General features: G+C 41.3%; 1 protein-coding gene across 3 annotated transcripts; it reads right to left on the bottom strand.

Moving 5' to 3' along the window:
- Window positions 1-1,868: 1,868 nt before the first annotated feature.
- On the bottom strand, window positions 1,869-10,105 carry zc3h12aa (zinc finger CCCH-type containing 12Aa). 3 transcript variants are annotated; one of them, XR_003749950.1, is made up of 7 exons: window positions 9,669-10,102; window positions 8,372-8,766; window positions 7,137-7,276; window positions 4,236-4,470; window positions 3,761-3,867; window positions 2,412-3,618; window positions 1,869-2,257 (listed from the first exon to the last, which is right to left on the bottom strand). XR_003749950.1 is itself a non-coding variant. In XM_028981915.1 (6 exons), exons 2-6 carry the CDS (start codon window positions 8,740-8,742, stop codon window positions 2,768-2,770), a joined length of 1,704 nt encoding a protein of 567 aa, XP_028837748.1. In that variant the 5' UTR covers window positions 8,743-8,766; window positions 9,673-10,105; the 3' UTR covers window positions 1,869-2,767. The 3 variants fall into 3 exon arrangements, 2 of the variants coding, with proteins under 2 accessions (XP_028837748.1, XP_028837747.1); XM_028981915.1 differs by having other exon boundaries at window positions 1,869-3,618; window positions 9,673-10,105; XM_028981914.1 differs by having other exon boundaries at window positions 1,869-3,618.
- Window positions 10,106-20,145: the final 10,040 nt, after the last annotated feature.

Genomic DNA, 20,145 nt, shown 5'->3' with positions numbered 1-20,145 from the left:
GCTGGGGAGAATCATGGGTTTCCATCACGCTATCTATTTATTATGCTTACAGCACCTCAGTTCCGCCATGCCCAGGTAAATGTCATTGGACCAGTATCATTGATACCAACCTGAATTTTACTTGGTATCGGATCGGAAAGGAAATCAGTGGTATTGCACATACCTACTGAACAGTTCAAAATAAATTACCAGTTTTTGCAATTAAGAACAATTTATGACAGCCACCTTGCAATTAGACACACACGTAGATTCACTGAGGAGACACACTGAGGGTCAGATTTTATATTTGTATGCATGAGCAGTAAAGGACTACCAATCAGCAGGCTTCTTTAATAGGAAATTCAACACTTGTGTTTAATTGTGTACCAACTTCCCATCCAACCTGATGGAGCTTGAGCTGCAAAGAGGAATGGACAAAACTGGCCAAGGATAGGTGTGCCAAGCTTGTGGCATTACATTCAAACAGAATTGAGGCTGTAATTGCTGCCAAAGGTTCATATTGAGCAAAATTTAAATATATATAAATATATATATAATAGAGGTGGCCATAGATTAATTTTTTTAATCTAGATTAATCTCACTGTAATCTTGGAATTAATCTAGATTGATCTAAATTAATCTAGATTAATCTATATTTTCAAATGAGCCATTTTAATCTAATCTAGATTAATGTAGATTAATCTACATTAAAAATGGCTCATTTGAATTCTGCCGAAGGCATTCAGAATATGTGTGCTACCCAAATAATGACTAAAAGTAAGTCTTTGAGAACGGGTTTCTCAAACCAGGTGGCGCATTAGACCAGGGGCTCATCTCCTGTTTCCAAAATGCATCACAAACTGCTTGAGAAAGCTGTTCTACTATGATAATTGGTGATGAAAATAAATTATGTTCAATAAGATGTACTTGTGTTTACCAACTGTTTATTCAGTTAAATAGCTGCATCCATGTTACCACGTCACATTTGATGTGGTAATTTCACAGTTCGAAGACTCGTTCTCGGCCCCTACAGTGCAATTCGGCTAGGTATACTAAAATATCAAGGCGAAAGTCATGATAGTGTAGCGGTTCTTCTTCTGCATTGTGTAATTTTTTGATTTCGTTTCTTGAACCACAAATGATGAGCTGACACCCAAGAGATTTTCTGTGCAAAGTGTATTCTGTACAAAAAGCAAGGTCGCGTCAGTACATCATGTCTTTCTGCACCTCTCTCTACAATATACAGTATTAAAAGAACATAAAAAAAATATTCACAAAATAACACACATGCAAAATATTCCATAAATGTGTATAAATTAAAATGAAAAAAATGACTTTTTGCACACAAACCCCACGCACCTCTCACAGCTCATGCCATGTGTCCAAGAGACCTGAACCGGGTCTCAAAAAAGTCTTTAGAAAATAAGAAAATAAAAGACACAAGAAAGAAGAAATATACTTATAAATCTAGTGTAACCATTTAACTCCGGCACAATAGCTTGCGTAGTATAGACCCAGCTCCCAACCCAACTTTGTGAATAGATTAACGGCGTCTCGCGTTAACGCAGCACGTTTTAATCGCGCAATAAGAGTCTCACGTTAACGCCGATAATGGCCCACTTCTAATATATATATATATACATATAATATATATATACATATATGAAAAAAATATTTAATCCATTTTGGAATAAGGCTGTAACCTAACAAAATGTGATTTGCTGTGAACACTTTCCAGATGCACTATACATCTCTACCACCTTGTTCGTTCCCTTTTCTGTAATAGTAAGATTTGCATGAATAATTTGTACTAAAGCTATTCGGTATTATTATATTTTCCACTTTATCTGTCTAGGATCTCTGATTAACATGACAAACATGCCACAGTGGAGACTGAACTTTTTATTCACATATTTCACATGTAACAACTGATGACAGTCATGTCTTCTGAGAAAGTCAAGTGCTGCAATTCAAAATTCCTGAGAAGTCATATAGTGTCTATTCACATGATTTATAGGAGCAATTTGAAAATATCAGAAATGTTCAAACACAGCCTAATAATCGAGATTATGTGTATCTGAATATTTATACAAATTATGCAAAACGTACAATGAATAGTCAAGCTATAATGCACCAGTTATGCATAGGTATCTTTTTTTGTTTTAAAGTGCTTTATTGAATACCACCACTAATAACAAAAACTTAAACTTTTCCTGTCTATATGTCTATTGGCATAGCAGTTCAAATTAGTGTTAAACTAATCAACACATCTTTTCCCCTATAAAAACAAAAGGGAAAATGGTATTAATCAAAACTGTATCTGTAGTTAAATCACTTCATGGAAAACTAAGACCATAACCAATACAATACACAATTACATACTTAAACTACACTTTGTGTCTGTTCCAAACATCACATCAATGATTACTTACCAGAAATTACAATGCAATTTCCAGAATATGGCTTTTTGCACTGTGGGTAAAACCAAAAAGATACAATATGCATCAACTGCTGTCTCTCCTCCTGTCTGAGACAATAAGAATTAAGTGTTGGTACAGTTCAACACTATCGCAGAACAACTGTTCACAACAGGCTTTACAAGTGTTACCAGAGACGTGGCATTGGCAAAACAACGGCTCTCTACTGAATGCTAGTTACATTCCTGAAATTTACACAAAGGAAAAAAAATCCTGTCAGATTCATTACAAAATTATATATATATATAAAGTTTTGCACTGTTTATGAATTTTAAAAAAGAAAGATAATATTTTCAATGAAACTGAGAACTTTAAGATACCAGGCCTTTGGACTTGAGAGTGAGAATTTGGGCTGCAAGTGTCTGTGCATCCTTGAGATTAGGGTACATGTCCATAACCTTGTCCACCAGGTAAGGGTTGAAGATGGCATGGAGCTTTTTCCTGATTTCCTGCCGGCCGTCGTGGAAGCTGGTAGGCAGTGGCTGGGCTGCGTATCCAGAGAGACTGTGGACTGGGCGGGGCTCCGGGAGACTGCAGGCACTTCGAACAGGACTCATCCACTGGAAGCTGTTTTGGGGAAGAACCTCCCCTTGCTGAAAGAAGCCAGGTAGACTGTAGCAGTGGCCTGTAGCCGGCTGTGGGTGTGAGTAGAGGGTGGAATGGTTGAAGGCAGGGTAGCTGCGCTGACAAGCGCAGCCCACGCTGGGGTTGGAGTAGTTGCTCAAGTGGGAGCAGCAGTTGCAGGCATGAGCCATTTCCTGCCTGGCTGGTGACAGGCCCAAGGGTCTGGCTCTGGGTCTGTAGGCTTCTTCAGATAGCAGACTCTCGTACGAGCCCAGGCCCGAGTCTGTGCTGAACACTGAGGACTGCAGGCTGGGCCAGTCTGGTTTTCCAGGGCCCTGCACAGAGCTGGTGCATGGGGAGGACTTCCCGTAGGGCCCAGCAGCCGGTTCGCTTGCCTGGGCCATGGAGTGCCAGACTCGGTGGGGGTCCACAGACAATTTGTACTCAAGCTCCTGCTCCAAAGATGTGGAACCAAATGCCGAGGGAGGGGAGGACAGTCTGGCATTTTCCCTGAGCTCATCAGCTAAAGAGCGCTGGGATTGGTTGGAGCGTTCCGGGTGGTGGAATTTACACTTGATGCCATAAGTGCACTTTTTTCCTAATGGTGAAAAAGAGAACCATCCTTACCCATGTTGCTCAGTAAAGTAATAAAGCTGATACACACATTAGCATGTTTCCTGAAAGTCTTACTCACTTTATTTTCTATATTTTGATTGTTGGGAGTAGAAAAAGTAGTTTACCGTAGGGACAAAGCTGGCGTTTGTGCTCAGGTAGGAGTGGCTTCTTCCTAAGGAAATTGTCAAGAATTGGCCCATGGCGGCCAAGAGGATCATCAGGGGGCATGAACCTGGGATTTTAAGGTGAAAAAATAATGTATTCACTGTACATTTTGCAATTAATAGTGATTTAATCCATCTTTATGTGGTGATAAGTCAGACATAACAGAGGAAGCAAACAACATAATTGAGAAGCCAATTTAATTCTTAATTGGTTTCTAAATTATTTTGTTCACTTCCTGAAGATAAAAAGAAAATAAACTAAAGTTAGCGCCTACTGAAAAGGAACTGAATACATTGTTTTTGTTTTAATTATTTGTGTAACTCAGAAGATAAAGTTTAATGATTTAATTACTGGTTAGATTCCGCTGCTATCACACTACAGAAACTAGGCACTGTTAAAGGGCTAATAGGGCAGTGGCACTAATTTGACACGGACTTGTCATTGACGAAGGAGTACATGAGTAGCCGCTCCTCAATGCAGCGTTTCCATTCCGGCTTCTCGGTCTGCAAGTCACGGTAGGTGTCGTTCGACACAATCACTCCATCCATCTCATGGGCAAGCTTCACAATGAAGCGATCGTCATAACACACCACCCGTTTCCCGCCCACACGTCTTGATGGTGTGAACACGACAATCTTCTTCCTTTCCAGCTCACTCAGGATGTGCTGATCTGTGGCGACACAGAGTGGAGCACAGTGTTGATCAATCACTTTACACATACATACATCCTTCGATGGCCAGTGATCAGTGGCGACTGATATATATCAGTCTTGTTTCAAGATGTCTTGTGTGCAGCTAACTATAAGTACATATTTACATAATAATAAAACTATTAAAAGTGTCTCAAACAATCAAAAAAATAAAAACTTGTGGCAGGAATGGCAAAAAAAGGCAGAGTTGGTCTATTTAATACTGTAAATGTAAGAGTGTAAATGCTGCAGCTTTCTCAGTAGACAATATCTGGCAGCTTCTGGGTCTGGACCTCAGTACATAAATAGTTGTGGTCAAATAAAATTAGTGTAACGGTAAAAGACTTTTTTTGGTCTGAGTAGCATGCACAAACCTCTATTATTATTTACATTCTAAATAGGCTATTTATTTTTACATTCTATTGCATTTCACATGCTATTGTTATTTCACATTCTAATTACAGATTATGAATTTGATTTTTCTCAGTGAAATCTGCAGTTTTACTAATGCATGAAACAAACCAGAGGGTCACCACAGCCACCACCACCGTAACAACTAAAGCTTCAGGGATTTTCAAATGGACCAGTAGCATCATAATGGACACGTAATGTACACCATGACACTGGACTACATTTTGGATTCTCCACCTCTACAACTATAGACCTTTTTCTCTTATTAGACAATCATAAACCCTGCACTGACAGCACTTGCAGGCTCACTCTACCCTTGAAGGGGGTTCCTCTCTGTATCACTCCTTCCCAAGGTTTCTTCCTTTCTTTTTTTGTGGAGTTTTTCCCTTGTGTGTAGAAGGGTCAATTGTGGGGGGGTGTCAACTGTAGAAAGTTGTAAAACATAAACAATCACTGAAGCCCTTCACCAGTTGGGGCTTTATGGCAGTGGCCCAACGGAACCCTCTCCTTGCCTGGAGTTTGCAAAAGAAAAACCTGAAGGACTACAAGATGGTGAGAAATAAGATTCTCTGGTCTGGATAGACCAAGATAGAATTAAGTTCTAAGCAGTATGTGTGGAGAAGACCAGGCACTGATCATCACCTGTCCAATACTATCCCAACAGTGAAGCATGGTGGTGGGGTGTTTTGCAGCTGCAGGGACAGGACGACAATCGTCGTGAATCGTCGTGAATCCAATGAATGCAGCCAAGTACAGGGATATCCTGAACTAAAACCTTCTCCAGAGTGCTCAGCACCAAGACAATGACTCGGAGCACACAGCTAAAATAATGAAGGATTGGCTTCACAACAACTCTGACTGTTCTTGAATGGCCCAGAGCCCTGACTTAAACCCGATTAGGTCTCTCCAGAGATGCTCAAAAAGGGAAGTCCACCAAGTGACAATCACTTCACTTTATACCATTTAACCTGCCAGAACTGGAGAGGATCTGCCAGGAGGAATGGCAGAGGATCCCCCCAAATAAAACAAAAACACTTGTTGCATCTTTCCCAAAAAACTCATGGCTGTATTAGATCAAAAGGGCGCTTGTACTGAATACTGAACAATGGGTCTGAATACTTAGGACCATGTGATATTTCAGTTTTTCTTTGTTAATAAATCTGCAAAAATGTCAACAAGTCTTTTCTTTCAATATTGGATCCTGTGTGTACATTTAATGAGGGAAAAATTAACTTAAATAATTTTAGCAAATGGCTGCAATATAACAGAGTTAAAGATCTAAGGGTCTCTGAATACCTTCTATACCCACTGTAATTCATATTTGCACCAAAAGAAAATGCTACCCAGAAATTATTATTATTTCTTTTTCCCCAGCACCACTGTAACAAGCTGAGACAGACTCACACCGGTGTACAGTCCATAATCCTATCGAGGTCTCATATTTGAATTTTATGCTCTGTTTTCCTGGTCTGTTTCAGGAAATTCATTTTAAAGTCATTAACCACACACTAAAATGCGTCATCAGCATTCTTAGAAGGAAATTATATATTTCTTTCAATTTCATGATTTGAGACATTTCATTGGACCTAGCCTGGCTGCTGTACCACATATTTTGGAGTCTTTCTACCAAACAGGAAGTTGATGCAGAATTTAGCAGTGTGACAGACAAGGATCAGATTAAAGATTCACAGGCCTGAACCGGTTGTCTGCAAGTGAACTTCCTTGTGGGTGGGGGGGATTCCCCAGTGAGGTTCAGAGAGCGGTTTAACTTTCCTGGTGCTCAGAAAGCCAAAACTTATGATGGTGACTCTGGGACGATCAAACAGATGGATCTTATTCAAGATCCCTGTTGCCATGGCCAACATGAACCGTGCAATGTCTAGTAGATTCAAAACTGGTGACTTGCCAGCTATGTTTTGATTTATATAAAAAAAAAAATAAAATTAATCGAAACAGGGATTGATTGCATTTTTTCCATATAAAATGTGCGGCCCAGAAACTGATTTCCACATGCTAGCAGTCAGCATGACAGCGCAGTCAGTGTCCGCGGTGCACTATGAACAGATCTCAGGTGTTGCTGGAATTCCCCTCTGCTCTGCCCTGAATGCAGACAGTGGAGGTTTCACTCCAGGCATATCTTCAACACATTCAGCTGCCAGTGCCCGGCTGTATTTTAACATTGGATACGAATGGGAACCAGTAAGTTAAGCGCACTTGTTTTGATGCATATGTTTACCTGAAATGGGAACATCAGGCCGGGACTGCTCCTTCCTCCAGGACGGCACGAACACTGTGATCTTCTTGTGTCCCCGGTCGAGGAAGTAGTTGACTGCCAGCTCGATACCTCGGCATGAGAACACTTCCTTGTTCCCATGACTGAGCAAAGTGGAATCAGAGAGAAAGAGAGAGAGATAGTGAGCTGGAGGATAGGACTGGGAAAGGGTGGAGGCCTGCAAGATATTTGCATACAGTTAGTTCTTAATGTTCAAATTCAGAAGCCCTGCAGGGATCACATTCTGCACATGATATGAATATGTCCTGTCCCCTGACCTTGGGCCCTAGGCCAGTGTGGTGTCTTTACATGGTGAAACCAGACATGATTTGCATAGTTTTTATGTTATGACGCAAACCATGTGAAGAATGCTGAAGGAATCAGCTGTCAAGTGAGAACTGCTTTAAATGTTTCGAAACACCAGCAGGATTCTTATGTGTGTAGTGTATAATGAAGTAGTTCCCGTAAAAAGTATTTAATATAATGTGGAGGCTAAAAGAGTCCTGGAAAAAAATTTACCGTTCAGGAAAGCTACATCTTGAGTCCATAAGAATAACCTAAATGAACTATTATTTCGGGTGACAGCTGTTGGTTTTTCGTTTATGAGATTTGCATATGTGTTCAATGAGTTCAGACATGTAAGGACTAGGCCCACTGCTGGAAGCTACAGCTTTTCCCTCCAGGGCACGGGCTGTACATCACCAGACAGACAACATGGCTGCCTATACGCCATACAACCGGGAATACGAATCGTGGCCTGGCTGGTAAAAAAAAAACTCCTCATGTACTTAGTCATTAATTCATGGCTGAGCAAAACGAATACATGCCATGCATTCATTAACATAGACACTAGTCAACGTAATCCGCAGAAAAGTAGGCGGAGTCCATAGACCTGTAAAGTTTAGTTTTCACTAATCATAGAGTAACTATGGTAACTGATTTTATCAGACACCCTTATCCAGAGCGACTTACAATAAATAGTTAGAGGGACAGTCCCCCGCTGGAGACGCTAAGGGTGAAGTGTCTTGCTCTGGGTTTGAACCTGTGACTTCGTTTCATATGAGAGTTTGTTACCCGCCAGGCAATCACATCACATTAGTATCTTTATTTTGGATGTTACAAATTCAGTATTATCATCCGGTTCTGAATAAGATAAGTGCTCAAGATTGCGTGAGACCGATCGTTTTAACAACACGCACCTCATGGCCACATTGCTGCCGTCAATTACTATAGGTTTCAATACGCCGTCTTGCTCCTCGTCATCCTCCTGTGGAACCGGATGCTGCACGTCCTTCCCTTGGCTTCCCGTCAACCCTCCCACCTTCTCCTCGCTCTTCAGGCCAGGGCTGGACGCCCCGCTCCTCACCAGTTCTGCCAGCAATGCGTTGGTGTCTGTGTCCAGACCCAGCTTTCGCAGAGCGGCACGAATCTGGTGGGAGGAGTAGCCCAGCTTGCGGAAGAAGTCCACCCTCATCTGCAGGTCAGATGGTTCCGGCTTCTCCAGGCTCGTGCCGTGCATCCCGTACGTCGACACGGAGGTGGAGGTCTGGAGCAGATTGCTGGGGTTCATCTTTACACGCGTCCGTCTCTTCACCTGGAAAACAAACAGGTTCTACATGATCTGGTGCAACCACACATCCCTGAAAGGTGATATGCAATGTCACAACGAAAAAAAAATAAATACTACAGAACAGATTAAAGTATTACCTGTAAATTACTCTCAGCCTTCCAGTTGACAGCTTAAGTGATTAAGTGAGTAAAACATTAAACCTGGCCTGGCACTTTGGCTATCAGAGCTCGGGATCAGCACAATTCCTTGGGCGCCGACAACAGGCCTGAAGTCAGTTCATTTTCAGCAGATATATCACTGGATTGATTTCCCTGGCAAACTGATCCAAGGTAACGGTTCAGTGTACCGAGGTGACTATCGAAATGAACTTTGAATTACATATCCTGCCATTAGCTCTTTGAAAACCGCAAAGGTAAACGGAACGAAAGTCCACTCTTCATGTTAACGTAAGAGCTACAGACTTGGTGTGGCACTGAAAGCTATTAACAAACTATTATTTTGTCTTTTTTTTTTTTCTTATTTCTGCTATTTGGTCATTTATAATTATCACAAGCTGGCGTTTGACAGAGAAACTCCTTCTGCAGCGCTGTGTGGCACTTTTCATTTCCATACAATGATGAGAGAAGAGTTAAAAATATACAGGTTTATGATATAAACACTTACACAATCTTAAAATTTTCTCAAATCCACCTGTATGAAGTGCATTAACTGGCACACCAGTCCATATGGTTAAATAAGTAAAGTGTACAGACAATAATTCACGCCGGTCACGGGGGGAAAAAAAAAGGAAATTTCACATTTTACTGTTGGTGTGTTTATCGAAGTCGCTAATTTCGAATTTTTCTCTTTATCAACAGACCTATTTGTCTCGCGAGATTTGTCAGCCCTCGCTGAAAAGTTGCACGAAGGAGTCGACCGTCTCTCACCTGCCTCAGGTGCGGGGTTGCGGAGTCACCACGTTCGGGCGGAAGTCTCCCACTCCATGTCCCCAGAACCTGCGCTCCGGGCGGCCAGCTCTCCCCGTGTCCCGTGTACGTCCGGGACGTCGCCTCGCCCCTGTCTCCCTTTTCTGCGGACTCCGCTTCCGGTGTGACGTTGCAGGCGCCGCCTGCAGGCTGCGCTGCTCGGGTTGCGCAATCTTCAGAAGCTGATAAACACTTTTATCTGCCAAGGAATCCTTTCCGAAGTCAATCGAAATTCACCTGCCAGTGTTATTATCTGTATGTGTCTCGCAGAACATAAAGAAAGCCAATTCAGCTATTTAACAATTCTTTAACAACACCTCCTTCAGATAAATTATAATTATGTACTCAGTAGCCCACACTCATTATAATCGTGCTGATGCAGTCAGGACAATGAAAGTGAAGTGATATGGCACATGGCACAACAAAATGTGTCCTCTGCTTTTAACCATCACACTTGGTGAGCAGTCGGCAGCCATGACAGGCGCCCGGGGAGCAGTGTGTGGGGACGGTGCTTTGCTCAGTGTCACCTCAGTGGCACCCAGGCGAATTGGGATTCGAACCGGCAACCTTCTGATTATGGGCGCTTCCTTAACCTTAAGTGCCCCAGAGGTACTTGAGCTGCTCAAAGCTCGAGACTCCGCCTTCAGGATGGGTGACAATGTGGCCCACGCGGCGCAGGTATCCCCTTCCTACCAGATGCGCTGAATGACTTCTACGCACGATTTGACTGCGAGGAAATCCAACCGTCCTTCCACTGATCAGGTGCTGTGTCTATCCACGTTGGAGATGAGGAAAACTTGTCGCAAAGTTAACTCACGAAAAAGTTAACTCAAACTGGACCAGACAACATCCCTGGAAGAACGTGCAGACCAGCTGGCAGAGGTTCTCACCGACATCTTCAACATCTCACTGAGCACCGCCACCACCGTTGTGTCTCGTGCTGAAGAAGTCTTCAGTGTTGTGTCTCAATGACTACAGTCCCGTTGCACTTACACCCATCATGATGAAGTGCTTCGAGAGGCTGGTCATGAAACATATGCTGCCCCTGGATCCACTGCAAATTGATAGAACCACGAAATGGATGATGCAATCGGCACCCCCCTGCACCTGAGGACATATACGCACAAATACTGTTAAAAAACTTCAGTTCAGCATTCAACACCATCGTTCCTCAGCACCTGGTTGAGAAGCTGAGCCTGCTGGACCTGAACACCTTCCTCTGCAACTGGATCTTGGACTTCCTGACTAAGAGACCTCAATCTGTCCAGATAAGGAACAGCATCTCCAGCACCACCACACTGAGCACTGGAGCTCCTCAGGACTGTGTGCTCAGTCCAATGCAGTTCACCCTGCTGACCTACGACTGTGCAGCGATGGGGACTCAGGGACTTTCCACTCTGGACTGACACCATCACACACACTCGCACTACCTCTATTACATTGTAATATTATCTATTAATGCACTGTTCCATTTTGCACAGCAGTATTACTTTGCACATTTATTATTCATTTTGCTGTCTGTCATGCTTGTTGTCTACATGTTTTTGTTAAATGTTACTCTTGCACTGTCTCTGTCCCCTATTTGCACTTTATGTAGCCCAGTTTGTCTGTCACACATGTGCACTTTTATGTCATTATGTAACTTTGTCATTATGTAACTTTGCCCCACGTGAAGCCTAGTGGGTAACACACTCGCCTATGAACTCGCCAGGTTCAAATCACACGTACTACCATCGTGTTCCTGAGCAAGACACTTAACCCTAAGTTGCTCCAGGGGGAACTGTCCCTGTAACTACTGATTGTAAGTCGAACTGGATAAGGGCGTCTGATAAACGCTGTAAATGTCTAATCTTTCAAATATTACATGTAGGACCAGGTTCTGAGAAACATTATTTCATTTCACTGTGTACAGGTATATAGCTCAACTTCAATACTATTACTAATCCACTGCCAAACTGGTCATGCTGGAAGATGCAGGCAGCAGAATGTTAACAGCATCTCCAGACTGCCACATGTGCTCAGTGTGAACCTGCTTTCATCTGTGAAGAACACAGGGCGCCAGTTTCAAATTTGCCAAACTTGGTGTTCTCTGGCAGAAGCACATTGTTGAGCTGTAAGCACAATCCCCATATGTGGGTCCTCATACCACCCTCATGTCCACTTGTCTCTTGGTTGCGCCTCCATGTTCTGGACACAACGCTGACAGACACAGCAAACCTTCTTGCCACAGCTTGCATTGATGTGCCATCCTGGATGAGCAGCTCTACCTGAGCCACTTGTGTGGGTTGTAGACTCCGTCTCATGCTACCACTAGAGTGAAAGCACCGCCAGCATTCCACAGTGACCAAAACATCAGCCAGGAAGTGGTCTGTTGTCACCTCCTGCAGAACCACGCCTTTATGGGCGATGTCTTGCTAATTGCATATAATTTCCACCTGTTGTCTATTCCCTTTGCACGACAGTATGTGAAATTGGACAGTTTGATTTCACAAAAGTGGACAGTTTGATTTCACAAAAGCATGATTGACTTGGAGTTACATTGTGTTGTTTAAGTGTGCCCTTTATTTTTTGAGCAGTGTAGAATCTGTATGTTTATGCATGTGATTGATTGTATGACCTGATCGTTTGGGTCAGTTGGACTACATTTAATGGTGAGTGTTAAGTTCCAGGGACTCCATAAACTAGCCTGTCAGTTCCTGCAGGGTGACATCAAGCACCACAGAGTGCCACATTACAGCAGGGCAGCTGGAGTCAAGTGTGAGGAGTTCTTCTCAACTAGCCTCAACTCGACATTTACCTGAGTTGCTCTGCTGTGCTTCATTTAATGGACCAACTTCATAATCATATGTATTGAGTAAAAATGAATCACCGTCACCCTGCTGCTTTAAATCCTCAGGTAATGCAATGACAAGATTGTGTCTGTCTTATGCATATTACTACAATATCAAATGACTGCGTTCTCAATGTATAAAATGATGCCTATGTAGACAAACAAGTGAAAGTGTAACATTACACAAACTGTTGATGAAGCTGTAACAGTCACATGGCCTTCTTATGATAAATGTCTGTTTTTACAAACATCTCTCACATCCCATTAATTTCCAAAATTAGGCCTTTGCATAAGATAAGTGAAAGTTCCTAGGTTTTGTAATGAAACCTGAATGCTGTGCTCTTTTGGTCTGATAAATGAACACTGATACAACTTGATTTCATATTGTGCTGAGCATTAAAAATAGACAGAGATTTAAAAGTGGCTATGTGGAGATTAAATCAACAAATGATTATGCCTGTCAAACATTTGGTCTCATTTCTCTCAGGGCTCTTGATTTAAGGTGTGAGAGGGGAACATTTTATTATAGGCCAATTTTCAGGGCCAACATTGTTAAATATAGAACTGCATATTAATGGTTTAATGGCTGTAATGTACATTCATAATGAACTGTTGTCAGGGCCCTGAAGGTGCAGTTGTTTTGATTTAGAAGATGATAATTGTATGATTGTGCTAAGGAGGCTGAGGTGGCTGTCAGGACATGGTGCCCCTGGGCCACCAGGGTTCACCATTAGCCTGTCGTGTTTCATGTTGATTATGTTGACCTGGTCCTAGTGTGTTAATTAGCTGAGATGTAAGATCCGGCAGTGTTTTCATTCTGGGTTAATCCTGTTCTGTTAAGCATGCCAAGAGACCTGTTTATTTCTGTTGGCCCTGGTGCTATGTTGTTTTATGTTTTGTTTCATTAAATGTAAAATATGTTGTGCATGTGTGTCTTGTGTCCCTTCTCTATGATCTATTCATAGAAGAGGCTCACCTGACTGTAACTCCCCTGGAAGGGAACAGGGTGACTGCTTCCTCCTCCCCAACGTCTAGTTGAGCCGCTAAGCGTGGCATTTACAGCCAAACCTCATGTCCCCAAACCTCTTCTTCACTCCTTGTGCCAGTGGCAGGACCTCCACCACCTGCCTCTTCACCACTTGCCACTGACACCTTTGCCGCAGGCCAACCAGAAGATGTTAGGCCCGCTTGGGGGAAGCAGAGGGACAAAAGCTGCTGCACGCCACTGCTGCATCACCCTCACCACAACTCCCAGACTCGCACCTGTCTATGACAGTTCCCAGTACCCGGGTCCCGCCTCCCTGACACTTGGACCTGATTATGTTGTCCTGGTCCTAGTGTGTAAAGATCCTGCTGTGTTTCCAGTCTGGGTTGATCTTATTCTGTTTAGTGTTAACCATGCCAAGAGACCTGTTTATTTCTTTTGGCCCTCATGCTATGTAATTTCTGTTAATCAATAAAGAGGAAATATGTTGTGCGCATATTCATTTTACAGAATACACCTCCCCCTTCCACATACCAGTCATATTTTTTTTGCATGGTCTTTTTTTTTTATCTATTCTAAATAAGCTTTTTGTTTCATTACAATTTACATTTTTCCTTTCTCTGTAAGAACAAAGGAACACACACACACACACACACACGCACACACACACTGCATATAAAGCCTCTCTTTGCCTGCTTTTGGCCAGTTCTGGCTCACCGAACCTTGCCGCGCTCCACTGTGCTCATGTTCCAAGGTGTTCATTATCGTATTGATGTCAGAATAGTGGAGTGGAAGTGACTGCTGAACCTCCTCCAGTCGGTACGGTTTAAGCTCTGAGCAGCTGCTCACCAGCCTCAACAAGGCATTGCGGGAGGAAGGCTGCCTGTATGAAGATTAATTCATGCTGTGTTTTGGGAGGAAAAAAAGAAAGTGAGAAGTTAAAGGGCGACTTCACCCCATTCATTGTAGTATTTAAATGACAAGGCATAGCACTGGTGGACTCTGCTATAATGGCCAACATTTGCAAATCAAACAATTATTTCATAAAACAAATGAACATTTTATAAAATAATTAACATTTTATAAAAAAAAAAACAATTTCTTTAAAACAAATGAACATCAAATAAAACAAATTTATAAGACGCAAAACACTTACCAATCACCAAAATAAATTTACAAGCTATGACTGGAATGGGTAGTTACGATAGACTGGAAATGTGTGTTGTGTCCTTTATATACCTTTCAGCTGCCTCTGCCATGTACACTTATTCATCCGAACACCATCAGATATGCTGGATTTTGAATTATACACTGATAACATGCTGGAAGGTCTATCAAATAAAAGATGCTATAAAAGAATGAACGTTCGTCTTTGATTCAGTTTTGAAGACGCATGAATAAAAACTGCCACCTAGTGGCTGATGAAAACTGCAGAACATTTTATTTAAAAAAAAAAAAAAAAAAACGTAAGGGATAATAATCAAAACTGGGTGGAAATTGTTCTGTGATGGAGACTTTGTGATGAAACACTTTCTCAATGCATTTCCTGAAGTTCTACATACTACATTATGACCATTAGAATAGAATAGAATGCCTTTTACTGTCTCTATACGCATCTACAATGAGATTAAAAGCAACTACTTAAGTGCAGACATGTATGTATATAAAAATACAAAATACAATAAGGTGTCAGAAATTACAAGATACATAGTATAATTATACAAATACACAATACGTAATAAATACATAGATATACAATAAACCCAACTGTCCCAGCCATAATTTACACTCAACTGTATTTGAATTCCATTAAGTGTATCTGAACAATTACTAACAATTATTTCAACAAGATTTCCTTTCTGGATGGTGGCCAAACACATCTACAATATCCATTAATGGACCCTGCAATTAGATGTGGTCATGAAGGTTATAAACAGACATGAACATGACAAAAAATGACAGACCAGTGATCACTGTGCACAGCATTTTTTAATGTGAGATAACAGGAGGACCTGATCTCCATGCTTACCTCCACCCTACCTACCCTCCTGTAATTAAAAGAGCAAACTGCAAAAAACTGTTTGTGCTGTAAATGTAATACTATTGTCATTAATGAACATGTTCTCATTAAATTTTCATTAATTGTTGACAGATAATTAAAAAAGTCTCAACACAAATGTCTTTTCCTCCAAACTGAAGATGATAATGATATTAATCAAGCACAAAAAATTTAAATGTCTAATTGAGGGCACTTAAAAGTTCAATAACACTGAGCAAATCCTGTGTAATAACCCTATACTATACTCTTCTGATCACCAAAGCTGCTGCTTAACATGATTTCTTTCAGTAAACCATTAATTATGTTCCTCTCAAGAACCAGGAAATGTGCAAGGAAGCTCATCACAAATCTCCCACACCCTGGACACAGATTTTTTGATATGCAGTGATGGTTAAAAGCAGAGGACACATTTTGTTGTGTCAACGTGTGCTCTGCTGCAGTGTTTCACAATGACAATCACTTCACTTTGTCATTGTTCTCCAGCCTCGTCTTTTCATTAGAAATATGCACCCTAGAGATGATTTCTTGTATTTGCTGCAGCACAATCACGACCGTGTAATCCTCATTTGTTGTATGTGTGTTTGGGATTATAGGTTAGGTTGGAGGTCAGCGTTTTCACAAAGATGCCATCCACATGGATACGTGGAAAAGAGGAACTCACTATATATTCTTTTATATATCATGGGCACCAGGGATTTTATTACTATCTCAGCGTTTCTAGTATTTTATTTAGGTCAGCACACCCAAGCATCCCAATACAGGTGTGACAATTTCACACCTGAATATAATATATAAGAAATGCTGTCTGGGTTTTTCGGCATGCGGTTTTTCGGCATGCGAGACTCAACTTTGGTGGACCTACCCCATGCCTTCTTATTGCTCAAAAACTAATATTAGCAGATATCAGAGTAAATCAAACTAAATGTGTTTCTTAGGCACTGTAGAAAACATGTCTTATCTGTTTGAATGAGAAAGTGGAAAATTTGATCACATGGGAATTGGAAGAATTGGTAAAAACTGTACTGCAGTCAGTCGGCAGAGGTGCCAGACCTGTTGTCTCTTCCTAAACCTGCTTCTCGTGGTCTTCAGTTGCTGAACAGAGCTCTGGTTCACTGGGGGAACAAAACGTACACACGGGCCAAAGTCTTCTTGATTTAAGATGACACTGCACCATGCAGCCAGTCATTAAAAAGATCATACTGTGCTCATTGTTGTGCCTTCAAAGAGCCATGCTTACTTTTGCAGGTTTAAATCAGGTGGAACACGTGGCTCTAAAATTATTTGCTGCTTTTCAAGCATATTTCAAAAGGCTCTTCAGGCTTTACGTTTGACATTTTTAGTTGCCAGTGTCTCTAAATGTCACTATATACCAGTAGAGATTATATCAAAACTAGGCCCAAGGAAATATCATTTTGATAATGCCTTCACTTGATGAGTTCAAAGTGTGTCAAGTGATGGAAACAGCCACGGTACCTTCAGAAGATGTCAAGAAATGGGGTCTTTTAAGTGAGACGGCCTGAATACAGTAATAACATTCTGTGACAACTTCAAAGTGGCAACATGTCTTACAGATCGGATTCAAACACTCACTCAAACACCTACACTCACATCCCTCCCCCGCTCTGAATACAGCAGTGCATTTTGGTAATTTGACATTGAGCATAGGTCAAGAGTAGAGGGATGGAGGGAGGAATCCCCGGACTGCACACGTGAGCGATGAAAGCCGATTACGGAAATGCACTCTCACAGCCCCTGAACAGACCTGCACAGGCATCTCTGGGAGAGAAACATCCAGGCAGCCCAACATAAAACAGGACTTTATAGGGCAGAATAAATTGTGCAGAAGAGAAGCGAGGAAGATAAAGTGAGGCTGGAGGAGATGCTGCCGCTCTCCAGCACAGGTGCTGTGTGCAGTTGTGTCTTTTCCACCGATGTGATTAATGGCGTCTTTACAAATGACAGCTCACCCCATTATACCTCGATGAGTACAAAAGGCCACAGGGATTGATATTTGATTCATAACAGTTTAGCACCTTGCCATTTTAAAGTGATCACTTTCAGTGTCTTATGAGTTGTTATGCATAGCCATAAATCATTCACTCTCTCTCACACACATACACACACTCACATGTAAAAAAAAAAAAAATGTGTATCCCATGCACCAGAGTTGTCATTTTTTAAGTGTGATTTTTCTTTTTATCCCTGATCAGCCAGTAAAATCAACATGTTTTCATTTCTACGCAAACCCACTGAGATACAAGTCTTATCTGCCTGCTTTTATTAACCGGGCGCTTCAGTACCCGCACACTTATTGCCTCACAAATGGAACCACTTTTCAAATGATCAAAGGACCTTATGGTTTCTTTTTAAAACTTTATTTCAGCCTTTTCCAATACGTTTGAGATTGACTTTATCAAAATGAAGCTAGAAATATGTCACAAATATGTCCTTTTTCATTTTACACTAATGTGGTCCACCATCAGGTCCAACAATTACCAACTATTTTTTGATTTAAGTAGAGACATACTTTCCAACAGGGTCAATCCAGGACCTCACCAAAACCCTCACAATGGTGAAATGTGAATAAAATCTGATGCATTTGCAGAGAGTAGCATTCCTGCTCTCCCACACTCTAAAAAACGCTGGGTTGTTTTTTCAACCCAAATGCTGGGTTGAGTCTGTTGTTGGGTTGATTTAACCCAATTTGGGTTGAAAACCGGTCTCGATCTGTAACCCAGCGGTGCTGGGTTGGGAACGCGGACCTGAAAGAGAGCACGCACGTCACGTCAACTACCTGGGACATCAGCGAGAGGAGCCGCCATTGTCTTTGCACCGTCTTTAGTTTCTGAGGGGCGAAAAAATTATTTTATGAGCGAAAGCCGCGGGGTTAGGAGACGGGCGGAAAAAAAATTCTGAGGCAAAAGCTGCGGGTAGAAGGACAGAGGAGAATTTTTTTCTTGCTAACTAACACTTGCTATGCTAACAATGCTTAATATCTTGCGACTGCATTGGGGCCAGCAATTTGTGTGTACTCACTCACACGGAGATAGGTAAGCTTTATTTTGCATATACAATGTTGTATTTTAGAAGTATACCTTTCTGTCTACATTTGTCTGTTTCTCTCAAGTTTGGACTTTTTATTTTAAAAGGAGTTTTGCTTGCTGCAACGAGAACCATTTTGTGGATGAACAAGGTGAGTTGTTTTCTCTATTCAAATTAGAAACTGCTGGAACATTTGTAGTTTGAAACATGCATTTAATTATGAGGTCATCTTAAGGGAACAGTGAGCATTTGATACTTGCAGCAATGTGTTTTTAGAGTAGCTTTCTACTTATCTACATACAGTTTTGTAGAATTCAAATTATTTCAATGTAGGTTTGAAAAAGTAAACACCCACTTTCAACATATGCCAGTTTTTTTTTTTTGCACTACTAGTTTTGTTTAAAGCCACTTTAATATGCTTTGGAAATGCAAGTACTATCTGCGAGAAGAGCACAGTTTTTTAAACGTTACAGGCTAAAATATGGAACTTATGCAAGAAGGAACTAAGCCCTTTCCTTGCTTGCATCAGGAATCATGTTTGTTCTTAGATGAGAGGAGGTTGTAAAGGATGAGCCTGACATCAACCAGATGATCCAACGCTGGCCAGTGCTTTGTTGACTGAAAACCAGGTTTGTGGATGTGTCCTTTAATGTATTTTTTTCTTATTTGTTTTACATACATGATGTTCAGAGAGGTTTATTTGTGTTATAAATAACTCTGCCTGAATATCAAAACTGAGCATATTTAATATTTTTCAGGTTTACCTGGAGTTTAACAGGATTGTTGGTAGAAATTTTAAAGAAGAATTCTTTGGTGTTCTTGATGGGTTGTGTCCAATTTTGATGGAAATTTCAAGAGGAAGACAGGTCGGATAGAAAAGCAATTAGCTGACCTGCTACAACACAACGGTGGGTTGATATTTCTCTTTTCTTCTCATAATGATATTGATGGTTAGTTCAATACATAAACTGTTCTCTTGTGGTATTTCTCTATATGGACAAATAAACTGATATAAGATTTATTTCCTTTGTTCTACATTCAAGTGTGTTTTATACCACTTTGCAGAGCACAGAGCCAACAGCCATTAGATGCCTTGTCCTGAGAGGACTTCCAATAATTCTTGGAGATGATGCATCTATGTTCTTCAAGAGCAGTTCAGTGAGTAAACCCTTTCTCCATTTGTACCATTCAAATATCAAATTGTGTAATATACCACCTACTGTCACAACATGAAAGACGCCTATATATAAACCCACAAAATAGATTGTTTACAGTGCCTAACATAAAATCACATTGAATTACAAAATCTATAATATTATATAATTCTATACAGTTGATTGTAGACAAATTGCTGTTAACCTGCATATTCTCTTTTTGTCATGTTTCTTGCACTATGTAGAGTCTATGGAGACTCCATGGACATCCCTGTGGGAATCCTCTATTATGAGGACAACAGTTCAGCAAGCCCAGCATTGCCATAACTCAACCCCTCAAGACTGGGCATCAACCGAGAGGGCAAGGG

This window comes from Denticeps clupeoides, chromosome 5 (genome assembly GCF_900700375.1).
Source record: "Denticeps clupeoides chromosome 5, fDenClu1.1, whole genome shotgun sequence".
Lineage (NCBI taxonomy): Eukaryota > Metazoa > Chordata > Actinopteri > Clupeiformes > Denticipitidae > Denticeps > Denticeps clupeoides.
Note: the sequence above shows the minus strand (reverse complement) of the source record. Positions and strands in the feature narration are given on the sequence as shown.

Excerpts from the sequence above, each read along its gene's own strand:
- zc3h12aa (XM_028981915.1), bottom strand. The coding sequence starts at position 8,742 with ATGAACCCCAGCAATCTGCTCCAGACCTCCACCTCCGTGTCGACGTAC. Across the intron at positions 7,277-8,371 it reads GGCAGCAATGTGGCCATGAG|TCATGGGAACAAGGAAGTGT; the intron begins GTGCGTGTTGTT and ends CACTTTGCTCAG. Across the intron at positions 3,868-4,235 it reads TACTCCTTCGTCAATGACAA|GTTCATGCCCCCTGATGATC; the intron begins GTCCGTGTCAAA and ends TTAAAATCCCAG.